General features: G+C 61.9%; 1 protein-coding gene across 3 annotated transcripts; it reads left to right on the top strand.

The window, feature by feature from the left end:
* Nucleotides 1-2550: 2550 nt before the first annotated feature.
* Nucleotides 2551-10405, top strand: MRGPRF (MAS related GPR family member F). 3 transcript variants are annotated; one of them, XM_045775888.2, is made up of 3 exons: nt 2551-2758; nt 5566-5677; nt 8519-10405. In XM_045775888.2, exons 2-3 carry the CDS (start codon nt 5630-5632, stop codon nt 9500-9502), a joined length of 1032 nt encoding a protein of 343 aa, XP_045631844.2. In that variant the 5' UTR covers nt 2551-2758; nt 5566-5629; the 3' UTR covers nt 9503-10405. The 3 variants fall into 3 exon arrangements, with proteins under 3 accessions (XP_045631844.2, XP_045631843.2, XP_045631842.2); XM_045775887.2 differs by having other exon boundaries at nt 2551-2774; XM_045775886.2 differs by lacking the exon at nt 2551-2758 and adding an exon at nt 4083-5198.
* The last annotated feature ends 1646 nt before the right edge of the window (nt 10406-12051 follow it).

Below are 12051 nucleotides of genomic sequence, written 5' to 3'. Positions count from 1 at the left end.
CTGTACAACAGGGGATGCTGTGAGGACTGAATGATGAACTAAGGCAGGCCCTGGCTCACAGGCCGCAGGAGGGAGCAGCTGCGGTTGTCACTGTCAGTGCTGCACCTGTCCTCCGAGCACATGGCACAAATGGCAGTAGAAAGGTGAGGTCAGCACTAGGAGGGCCAGGTCCTGGGCCCGGAGGGGCCGTTCAGAGCTGCCTGGTGGCTGGGGTCTCCTCTACCCCAACTCACCTGTGCCACATGCCTCCCTGCCCCAGGGCCTTTGCTCATGCCATTTCCTCTGCTGGGGATCCCTCCTGTCCCCTTCTTACCAGAGTCACTCCTGCCCATTCTTGTGGGCTCCACCGTCCCCTCCTCAGAGAAGCCGTCCTGACTACCTGGCCTCCTATCCAGGTGTGGTTTTACACCTTTGGGTCATCCGATTCTGAGCCGTCCTGCCTAACTTCCACTCCCTGAGGGGAGAGACTGTCTGGTTCATGAGCCTGGGGCCCAGTGCCCAGCATTTAGCATATGCTCAGTAAATACCTGTAGGAGCAGAACTCTCCCTGGGGGGAAGGGGGGTACAACCTCACAGGCTTGGAGGGGCCACAGGAGGGGCCTCAGGAGGGCTGTTCCACACCCCACCCCTGATCCAGAAGCAGCAGGGCAATGGGGGACCCCAGAAGGGCCCTGTCGGGACCCTGCCAGACCCTGCCTCCTGCCCCCAGGGACCCCAGCAGAGGAGGGTCCTGGCCTGCACCCTCGGGAGGGGGCGTGGGGTGGGGTGTGGTGGGACCCGTGGCAGGGGACGATTAAAAATAAAGTTCCGCTCTACTGGAAAGAGGGCAGGGCGGTGGCGGTTCGGAGCGTGAGGACAGGATGCCAGGGAGCCGGGACTGTGGCCCTGTCACCTCAGCACTGAGTCCTACACCTTGTGGCGGGAGGGTGGGCTTCCGTGGGTGAATGCCGCCAGGCCCACACACGGAGCCTGAGGCCGTGGTTTCGGGTGCCAGCCCAGCTGGGGCTCTCTCACGGTCCCTGCAGGAGCCCGGCCTCCGGACCCGTCCCCCACAGCCCTGACGTGCTGCTCCACGCGGGGACACTGCCTGGGGACGCTGGGTGGCAAGGGGACCCAGCAAACACAGGCCAAGGATGGCATTCCCATTTACAAGCACCTCTCATTAGTTTTGAAAGAAACCAATTTCCAGACCAAATAAGGCTCGGACTTCAGAGCTGCAGCCCACTTCACACGATTCCTTTTAAGTGTCCAAATGCAATTACGCTTGGAACTTGCCTGGATTCGGCCTCCCCCAGCCTCCCCCCTCCCCCTGGCCTCCCCATGTAAACAAGCAGCCCAGCTGGGCCCCAGCTGGCCTGCCCTAGGAGAGGAGCGGAGGGTCACCGCTGCCTGCTCTCTGCCCAGCCTCTCTCTCAGTCCTGGGCGTGGCCATGAGCTTCAGTATTCTAGAGCCCTCCCCTCACGCTCTCCCTAAAAACAAAGGCCCCGGAAGGCCAGCTGGACCCTGCAGGGAACAGACCTAGGCTACCCCCTCGGCTCTGAGATTTGCACTTGAGTGGGGACATCAGGTTCCTCCAGGGGCAAGAGGCCTGGAGGTCCCAGGGCAGGTGCGAGGGAAGCTCTATTTCTGGGTTCTCTTCCCGATGCCCACCCCACCCCCAATCTGGGCACCATTTGCTCCCACAGGGAAAGCACTGAGGGGAATTCCCTTGGGCTCCCCGGGCCATGAGAAAGTTGGCGCAGGGCAAGGGGGGGCCTTCCCGGGTGGCTCCCTGGGAAGCCACTTGTCCTCACAGCCACCCCTGGGGCTCCTGCATCCCCCTTCAGGCTTTGGCTCACTGCCCCAGGACCCTGAGAAGGCTCGCAGAGTAGGGGGGAAGCCTGACTCATCCCCCGCGGAGCAGGCACGCATAGCCCATCGACCGCACCCCCCCTCCACCAGGCAAGAGCTGTGATTTTCCACTTGCGCCATCTGATTGCTATTAGGGCCGGGAAAAGGGGGTTCCTGGTTCCATACGCCGGCAGGGGGCCTTGGGCAGATTCCAGGTGGGAAAGGGGATGGGGTGGCCCCTGGGTAGCACTGCTGTCCTGCTGCCCAGCCAATGTCTCAAGAGTGCCTGCAACGCCCCCTCCATGGACCCCTCACCTTGCTACCTCCTGGCTTCTCTGTAACAGCCTCTGAATATATTTCAACAACTGGATGGGGACTGTCCCTCCTGGGCCTGCGCACCCCCAAAATGACCAGTGGGAGCAGAAGGAAGGAACCAAGCAAGTGCACAGCCCAGTGCTTTCTCCAGGGCAGCCCTGAGGAGCTGCAGGACGCGAGGGAGATTAACAGCTGGACTCTGGCAGCAGTGCTCTGGCCAACATGACGTCACCAGGCGGGGAGATGAGTTCCCAGTGAGGCTGGGGGGGCGGGGGTTGCTCCAGAGCGGGGCATTCCTTCCCGAAGCTTCATCCAGCTCTGGCTCAGCCCCTCCCCCCCTCCCCCCCTCCTCCTCCCTGTCCCCCTCCCTCCGGGCCTGGAATTGGGTTTGGGGCGGGTTCTGCTCCTCAAGCCATCTCCTCCACAGGCAGGCAGGCAGGCAGGCAGGCAAGGGCTGTCCTCGACTCTGAGCTCGCCTCTTCCGAGGCTCCAGGCACTGCTCTGTGCTGGCCTGCTTCCGAGGCTCCAGGCACTGCTCTGTGCTGGCCTGCTGCCCCGGGGATCCACAGCCAGAGGCGGGTGTCGCGCTCCACGAAGGAGAGACCGAGGAAGGTCAGGACAGCTGCAGGTAGCTGTGTGGGGGCCCGGGGCCCAGGGGAGGGTGTTCTGGCAACCAGGGCTGCAGGGAGAAGCCCAGGCAGGGAGGGAGAACGAGGTGGGCGCTGTCAGGGCACTTGGCTCCCAGAAATCGTGTGGCTCCGAGCAGGAACCCTGGGGCTCCAGGGAGAACTCGGGCACACTCCCCAGCCTCTGAGCGTCCCCGTCCTGGGTGGCAGGCCCTGGCATGCTGGCAGTGCCTGACCCCCACACTGTCCTCTACTTCCAACTCCTGCTCTGTCCTCCTGGCAGAGGGTGGGGGCTCCCCTCTGTCCCTACCCCCACCCACGCCAGCCATCCAAGTCTGCTTTCTGGGGCGGGAAGGGAACACCCAGCCGGCCGTGTCCCAAGTGCAGAGAGATGGCTCCCACTGTTTGCAGGCGCGCCTGCTGCCCTGCCTGCTTGCAGCAGCTCTGAGCTCGGGCCCAGGACACAGAGCGCCTGCATCCCACCCTGTCCCCTGCAGATGGCACCTGCCGTCCCCAGATTAGCCTCTTGCAGCCGAGCTGTGAGCAGGGGACCCCAGACCCTGGAATGGGAAATGCAGCCTCCCTCGGGTGGGGGGCGGGCCGGTGACAGCTGGGAGGAGAGGGTTGGGGGATGGCAGTCTGTGCCCACCTGGGCCTCCTGGAGGACAGCCTCACCTGTCACCAGCAAGCGTCGGGCTGGGCTGTGGAAGGGGGGGGATGGAAGGAGAGGAGGCAGACAGGTGGCCAGAGCCCTTTGAGGCCTGGTGCTTTGCAGGGCGGGTCAGGAGTGCGCGGAGCTGACGGCTATTCATGTCTGCTTCAGCAGAAGCCAGATCCCAACCCAAGGAGTGCACACACTCACCCACGCTCACCCACGCCACCCACGCCACACACACGTCTTCTCAGGGCCCATCTGGGGTTCCCTGGCTTCCAGATCTCTGCGTGAGTGCAGGAGCCTTTCAGACTGCCCGTGGCAGGGCATTAGGAGAACTCAGAGAACACTAGGGACACCCACCCATGGACGCAATCAGCAGGGTGAGCGAGGGGCCCTGACTTCGTGCCTGGCCCCAGCTGGCTGCCCTTGGGGGGCATCTGGGTACTGGGGGGGGGGTCTAGTTTGGCTGAGGTGAAAGGGCAAGGCTCGCAGTCAGGACGTCCTCGAGGGTCCAGGCCTAGGGGTGGTGTGCAACCAGAATGACCACCAAATAGAGTAGGAGCATTGTGGGTGGGGGGCAAAGGGGACCAGCAAGGATGGGGGAGAGGCTGGTAGCTTGTGGTTGCAGGGGGAGAGCTTGGGCAAGTCCCAGCCTCCGGGGAGGCCTGTCTGAGGCCCGGCTGGAAGCAAGATGATGCATGGAGGGGGTGTGGGGCTCTAGAGACACACTTGGTGGCACCCGCTCTCTGCACGCACACACTGCACACACACTGGACTTGCCCACTTCCTCTGGAGCACAAGGGCTCCCACTCCATGGACAGCCACCTGGGGCGCTGCTGCCACCCCACTGTCACCGCATGCCACGCTGTGACCCACACGCCAGGCGCACATGTGCACTCGCCCACACGGTGAGGCACACAGCTGTGCTATCCAGGCGTGGGCCCGAAGGGCGCTCTAGGCGGCCAGGCTGGGAGGGGAGTGAGACCACTCTTGGCCACCCTTCCCCAACAATGACGGGTGCACCTGCCTGGGTCCTGCCCTGGCTAGGGGTGCAGAGGGACACACGGCCACAGCAGGCCGGGAAGGAATTCCAGGAGAGGCTGGCAGAGCAGCCCAGCATTCCCTCCAGGAGGAGGGCAGGACCATGGCCTGCAGCTCGGCCTCAGTTTCCCCATCTGCACAATAGGAAGGCTAGGTGCTTGCCTGCTGGGGCAGGGCTCAGATTGGGGGACAGGAGTCCATTCGAAGGGGACGTGGGGCACATGGACCAATGAGCTCTGCCTGGCCAGGGTGGAGCTGTCTCCATCAGGCAGGGATGCCCCTGTCCCGGGGGGCCATCACCCCTTCCAGGCCTCCTGACCTGCAGGCCCGGCCAAGTACTGCTGCCTGTCCTCCAGTCTGGAGCCAGGGCTGCCACAGAGCCTCCCGGCCTGCTCCCTCCAGCTGTTCCTGCCTCTGCAGCCCCTCTGGGCTCAATGATACTCAGTCTCCAAACTGCAGTGGATGCAGTGGATGCGGCTGTTCCCGCGGGGCCCTGGGCAGGTGACCAGGTGACCATACCTCCATGGGCCCCGTCACAGGGGAGTGAGGACTCCTGCCTCATAGCCGACAATGAGGACCAAGTGCTGCGATGGCCATTGGCTGGCTGGCACAGTGTCCACCTGTTGCGGAAAGACCCGACACCTTAGCGAGTTACAAACATGGGGCCTGACCAAGCTGCTGGGACTGACTGCCGGGAAGCCCTGTGCCCCCGTGGGCTGGCACAAAGGAGGTACACAGCAAACGTGTGTGGGCATAAATGCATGTCCCCAGAAGCCATCTGGCTTCAGAAATCTCACAGATCAAGCAAGAAGGGGTGAGGAGAGGGGCTTCTCCCCCAGCAAGCAGCAGTGTGCATCTAGGCGGTGATGAAGGGGTGAAGGAGGAGCCCAGGCAGGAGGGGGCAGTGCGTGCAGGCGTGACCCGCCCAGAAACCCGAAGGACAGTCCCTGTGCCTCCCGTACAGCCCTGAGGGAGCCAAGGGCTTGCCTGTCTGCCTTGCCTCTAAGGCAAGAGGCGTGGGTGCTGCAAGGTGGAGGGGCTTTCTGGCCGGCTGGGGAACACCGCTGCCCTGACGCTACTCTTTCTGCCTTTGCCAGGGTAGGTGTGCGGGCCGGCACACAGGGGCAGAGCCGTAGGAATCTGGACTCACCAGGCCTGGAGATGGTGGGGAACTGTTCCTGGGAGGCCCATCCTGGCGGCCGGAGCAAGGCAAGTGTTGCCAGGCAGCAGAGGGGGCTCTGGGCACGGCGGGGCCGGGTGTGGCAGGAGAGGCAAGCTCAGCCCAGCATCTCCTTCCCCTAAACTCTGCCACTCAGGCCCATCCTGTGTCTCAGGACTCATAGGTGGGCAGCAGACCCTCCGGGCTATGTGGCCTGGCTCCGGTTTCAGGGGCCCCCCGGATCGCCAGTATCCTCATCAGCCTCGAATCCCTTCCCCACGCACACCCTGTGAGCTGTTACCACCTCCAGCAGCCTTGTTCTGTATCTTCCCTGCAGAGATGGGTGGTCAGCTATGTCCCACAGCCAGGCCCTGTCAGAGGCCCCAAGAAGCTGGCTCCAAGGTGGCCCTGATGTCACGGGCCCCACAGAGCCCCACCGGCTCTGGGCCACCCTGCCCATGCCGCTCAAGGCCGGGGTCTGGTAGTCACAGTTTCTGTGCAGGCACCAGCCGTGGCCGAGACCCTGACACAGCATCAGGCCAACCCAGCCCTTCTGCCCTTCCCAGCCCCCCACTTCTCTGAGCTCCTTGAAAATTCTGGAATTCCCTTCTAAATCCCGGGGAAAACATTCTCCAAGTTGGAAGGACGTTTTGAGCTTATCTAGTATAATCTCATCCACACTTGAGGAAACTGAGGCTCACGACAGCAGGATAACTTGACTGGGATGAGCCCAGAGGTCGGAACAGAGCCTGGACTCTAGCCCAGGACCTGCGGCCCTTGGTCTTCTCCCCTAGTGACCACTGTGGAGCAGTAGCCATGGGAGGCAGAGATGGGACTGGTTGGGCGAAGTCTCCAGAAATCCCCAGAGAAGAGACAGAGCCCAGGGAGGGGGGCCGGGCTCCAGAGCAAGCATTTTACAAGGCGGTATGTGGCTGGGGTGGCAGCTACACGCCCGGTGACTCAGCCGGCCCTCCCGCTCCCACTCCGAGGAGGGGATTGCAGGCTTTTTCCAGCCTGCGAGGCGCTCTGAGTGACCCCTCAGCGTGGGCTTGTCTGGGCACTGGGTCTCGCGGACCACTGCTCCGTGGCCTGGAGTGGTCAAAGCCACCAACAGGAAAGGCTGAAGAAAAAGCAAGCTAAGGGGTTTGGGGGTTGACAGAGATGCTGAGCCAATAAATGTGCCTAGGGGATGATGGGTGGTGAATAAGACCCCCTTCATGTGCTTGCCCCGACGTCACAGTCTCCCCAAAGTTTGGCCAACACCTCCGGGCTCTGCTTGCAGGCTCCCTTGACAGAAGCACCCTCCCCCCCGTTATGAGGTATCTGGCAAAGCTGGGGGCCATCTGGAAGGTGGCAGAATGTTCCAGCCTCAAGAACCTTTCTGTTTGTTTTCTTTTGGGGAGATTCATGAGCAATGGGAACCAATACCCAGCATTAGACGGGGACCGGGGTGGGGGGGTGTCAGGTCCAGGCTCTGTGAGGAGTGCTGGGATGGACTAGTGATGTCTGCCGGGCTCAGGGAGGGGAGCGACAGACCTCTGGGCAGCCTTGTCGTTTGGAACGGGAGGTCAAAGTGACAGCCTGAGAACGAATCCAGCTTGTAGATGTGTTATGTTTGGCCCACACCATGTTTTTTAAATGTGAACATTTAAAGATCAGGGTAGTTCACGTTATAATCTAGGGTTCTAGCTTCTCTGGGGAGGGGGGAAAGGATAATGGGCCACTCAGCCCACAGTCCTGTTCCAACCGCCCCCTGCCCACCCCCAGCATCCACCAGCTGCCCACTTTGCTCAGGACAGGGGCTCTCCAGTTTGCACCCCCCCCCCAAGTTTCTTGCACCTGGCCCAGCTTCACGTATTCATCCCCAGCCCCGACCCTACAGGCAAGATACTCAGCCCGGTGCACCCTGTCAGTCAGACAGATTGTTCAAGTATCAAAGTGCTTCCACAGAGCCACCCCAAGAGTCTCTGCCTCCACAGGGGGGCCCTGGGCCGCATCCGGATCCCTCATGATCCAGAAACCCAGGGTCACCGGCCCTGCAGTGGACCGCCTCAGAGTCGCCAGGTCTCTCTGATGGTGCTGTGGGACAGGTTCCCACTCCAGCTAGGGCCAAGGTCCACTTTTTTCAATCAATTATTTTATTCTATTTTTTAAATAAATATTTTCACGTTTTGGAGTGAAAAACGGCAAATGTACAGAAAATTTGCAAGGACAGCGCAGCACAGACGCACGTGTCCTTCACCAGCTGGTAACCTTTGCCGCCTGCGCTTTCTCTCTATGGGTCTCATGATAGACCCTTTCCCAGAACTGTTGGAAAGTAAATTGCAGACACCAAGCCCCTGTGTCCCCGAATAGCCTGGAGCCTCTGAGAACAAGGCCCTTCCAGTAGAGAGCCTCCTCCTGCTCAGAAAAATCTAACGTTGGTGCAGTACGAGGATACACAGTCCAGACGCACGTTTCCCCGCCACCCCGCTAGTACCCTTCACAGCAACCGTAAGGGCCACTCTAAAATCTGGGATACGGCGTCGCCTTCGTTGGCCACGGCTCTCCATTCTCCTTCAATCTGGAAAGGTTCCTCCGTTGTTCCGTGTCTTTCATGACACGGACACCTTTTGACCAGTCTATTCTGACAGGTGGGCAGTCCTGGGCCTTTATTAGGGACTGTTTTCACTGTCCCTCCCCTAGGCTGCTAGCCACAGACTCTGGGACACAGAGTGGTGGCACTATGTGGAAGCAGGGGTGACTTCTGCTCTAGCTACAGCCAGCGCATTGTTCCAGAGCCTGTGACGCTTCCAGCCTGTGATCGGGACCAGCACGCCTGGACACAGGTGCAGGTTTGGGGGTGGGGCCCGGCCCGCATCACAGGTGTCTCCCCCTCTGCACCTGCCCAGATGTGTCCTGACGTGAGCGAGGCCCCGGAGCTCTACAGCCGCGGCTTCCTGACCATCGAGCAGATCACCAAGCTGCCACCGCCCGCCGTCATGAACTACATCTTCCTGCTCCTCTGTCTGTGCGGCCTGGTGGGCAACGGCCTTGTCCTCTGGTTTTTCGGCTTCTCCATCAAGAGGAGCCCCTTCTCTGTCTACTTCCTGCACCTGGCCAGCGCCGACGTCGGCTACCTCTTCAGCAAGGCCGTGTTCTCCATCCTGAACACGGGAGGCTTCCTGGGCACATTCGCCGACTACGTCCGCGCCGTGTCCAGGATCCTGGGACTCTGCACCTTTGTCGCCGGCGTGAGCCTCCTGCCCGCCATCAGCTCGGAGCGCTGCTTATCCGTCATCTTCCCCGTCTGGTACTGGCGCCGTCGGCCCAAGCGCCTGTCGGCCGTGGTGTGCACCCTGCTCTGGACCCTGTCGCTCCTGGTCACCAGCATCCACAACTACTTCTGCGTGTACCTAGCCCACCGGGGCTCCGGCGGGGCCTGCAGGCCCATGGACGCCTTCCTGGGCATCTTGCTTTTCCTCATCTTCTGCCCACTCATGGTGCTGCCCTGCCTGCTGCTCACCCTGCATGTGGAATGCCGGGCCCGGCGGCGCCAGCGCTCTGCCAAGCTCAACCACGTCATCCTGGCCGTGGTCTCCGTTTTCCTCGTGTCCTCCATCTACTTAGGGATCGACTGGTTCCTCTTCTGGGTCTTCCAGATCCCGGCCCCCTTCCCGGAGTACGTCACCGACCTATGCATCTGCATCCACGGCAGCGCCAAGCCCATCGTCTACTTCCTGGCCGGGAGGGACAAGTCACAGCGGCTCTGGGAACCTCTCAGGGTGGTCTTCCAGCGGGCCCTGCGAGACGGAGCCGAGCTGGGGGAGGCCGGGAGCGGCACGCCCAACACGGTCACCATGGAGATGCAGTGCCCCTCTGGGAACGCCTCCTGAGAGGCCAGTACCGGAGGGCGGCAGGGGCCGTGGCCTCCACAGACCCTCTGCCACAGGACAGGAGCTAGGCAGCTGCCCCGGTGCCCAAAAGCAGGGAGGAAAGTCTGCTTCCTGCCCCTCATGACTCCTCCTCCGTGGGCTGGAGGCTCTAGGGGCGGCCGGCCAGAAGACCGGGCAGCCGGCTGCACACAGGAGCCCCGGCCCGGACAGGCTCCCCCAGCCATTCTTCTCCATGACCAGAGGCCCACGGTTCGGAAGTGGCCCCCGGGGGGTGGGGCTCCTCCTCCTCCCAGGCTGGTAGGGAAAGGAGAGGAGGGAGGGGTCACCTAGTCCCGTCCACCTCCTGCCCCTTTCCATCAGCTCTCCTTGAAAATGACGCAGCCAGCACCACCGCCCCCTGGGCAGCAGCTTCGCCCCCATCAGGGCATCGGTTCTCTCCATTCCATCCCCTCAAGGCAGTACTGGCAAGCCAACCTGAACAAAACGGTGCTATCTGGAAGAAGGTTCTGGCTAACCTGCCTCGTAGTTCCATCTTTCTGCACCCAACATCCCCGCCCCAAATCCTTTGGTGACTTTAATGGGGGAGTTTCCAGTCATGGCAAGCAGCTGGACAGGAGGGGGCCTCGGCCAGCTGGGGCAGGTCACTCTCTTCTCTGACTCCATGCGGGTCAGCCCCTGGATAGCCTCCCAGAGTGCGGAGTGTGTCCGCACTGCTGTGCACCTGGTCCTCAAACTTGGCCAACTGTCCAGGAGTCTCTGGGCTCCAGCCCCCACCTGGGAGTGGGCACTGGCTCTACCTGGCCACCCCAGCCCAACTCCAAGCACAATGGCCCCGTGTAGCCAATGCAAGTTTTATGAAAGACAAAAAATGTATATCAATAAACGTTTTATATTGTGCACTGAGCAAGGCCTCCTGCCTTCTGTCCTGTCTGCACCTGCTCCACGGTGAGGCGCCTTCGGCGACAAGCAGCCCAGAAGGTAGCCTTTCCAGCTGTGCCCCACTCACCCAACCTGTTCTGTACCCCAACACCCGTGCTCCTCTCCCGGTTGGTCCGTCCATGCCTCTGGAGTGTTCCCTCTCCTGGTAGTAGGGTATCCGCCTCTCCACCTGATGGAGATTTGGTCAGCCACACTGTCCTGTTGGCTAAAGCCTATGCCCTTTCTCAAACATTCAGGGCCCCTGCTCCCCTCGGAAACAGTTTTCATCATGCCTGCTCAGTGCCGGGCCTTGTGTTGGTTAACACAGGCCCTGCCTGTAAGGAACAGAGTGTGTCCACACAGAGGCTCCCTGGGTGGGGCTGCTGCTTCTCCTACTGCTACCTGTCGAGAATGCCCCTCCGTCCCACCCTCTCTGAGGCCGGGGCTGGGGCTGGCCTCCCTAAGCCTGGTACCTCCTCACTGCCCGGCAATAGGGCTGGAGCCCCTCCCAGGAGACAGCTCAACTAGGACCCAGCCAGAGGCTCTCTGCCTACCCCCCTGCCTCCAGCCAGTCCCCAGAGAGGCCCGTCTTGGGCTCCAGGTGTCCAGCCTGGGATCCCAGCCCCACTGTGGGGAAGCTCTGGGGAAACCTGCTCACTACATGGGCTCAAGGAGAGACCAGGGCAGAGGCACCAGTGGCCCAGGCTAGGGCAGGCCCCCGTCTGCAGAAAGCAGGGAGAGGGCAGGGCAAGGGTGGGGAGTGGGCAGGTAGCTAAGGGAACCAACTACCTGCCCATCCAGGGAGCAGCGGTACCTGCAGCCTCTCCTGCTGGCCTGCCTGGAGGCTGGCATTCTACCCACAGACACTGGACTTATTCTGTCTTACCCTGGTCATCCCAAAGCAAGGGCTGCGGGACCACCCTGGGGTGGGCTGACCCCCAAGTGCACTTCTTGGTGACCAGTCCGCCAGGTGGCCAGATTCGTTCCTCCTGGCCTCTCCAGGCCTCTGCTCCCATGTTCCCCTTTCCAACAGTCCCAGCTACTCCTCCTTCAAGGTCACTGCTCTACAGAGAGAGGACCCCGCATGTCTGGAGGCAGAGGAGCTTCAGATGGTGGAGGTCGGTGTGCCTGCCTTTCCCACTCCCAATCTGGGGTGCACCCTCCCCCTCCTTCCACACTCTCCCCCTCACCCCCGCTAAGCCAGTCCAAGAATCCCAGAAAAGCAGAGTTGGAGGCCTCACATGTGATACTTCTGGGGACTCAGAGAAGCCAGGTTGGGTCCTGAGGACACATGCAAGGGGTGGGACCTGTTTACTGGGAAACCTCCTACCAGTAGGCCTCCATCGTGACAGGAATGCCTCCCAGTCCTGAGAGGGGCCCAGGGGCCTCTGGGGAGCTGCCCACTCAGGGCCCAGTGAATCCCAGTCCCTGAGAGTTCCCACCCCAGGCCTCTAGCCCTGAGTCCCCTGCCAGGAGCTACCCACCCCACCACCCCCAGGAGCTTAAAGGGACCACCCTGCCTGGGTGCAGCTGCAGCAGCTCGGAGACCTAGCCCAGTGGGCAGGCAGGCAGCCTCACTCGCAGCAGGGCCTGGAGGTCAGGGAAGGGCTGGGCCCCTATAGGAATGCGCA

This window comes from Ursus americanus, chromosome 24, assembly GCF_024610735.1.
Source record: "Ursus americanus isolate L20-20 chromosome 24, mUrsAme1.1.p, whole genome shotgun sequence".
Classification (NCBI taxonomy): Eukaryota; Metazoa; Chordata; class Mammalia; order Carnivora; family Ursidae; genus Ursus; species Ursus americanus.
The sequence above is the reverse complement of the archived record's forward strand: the minus strand, read 5'-3'. Positions and strand labels throughout refer to the sequence as shown.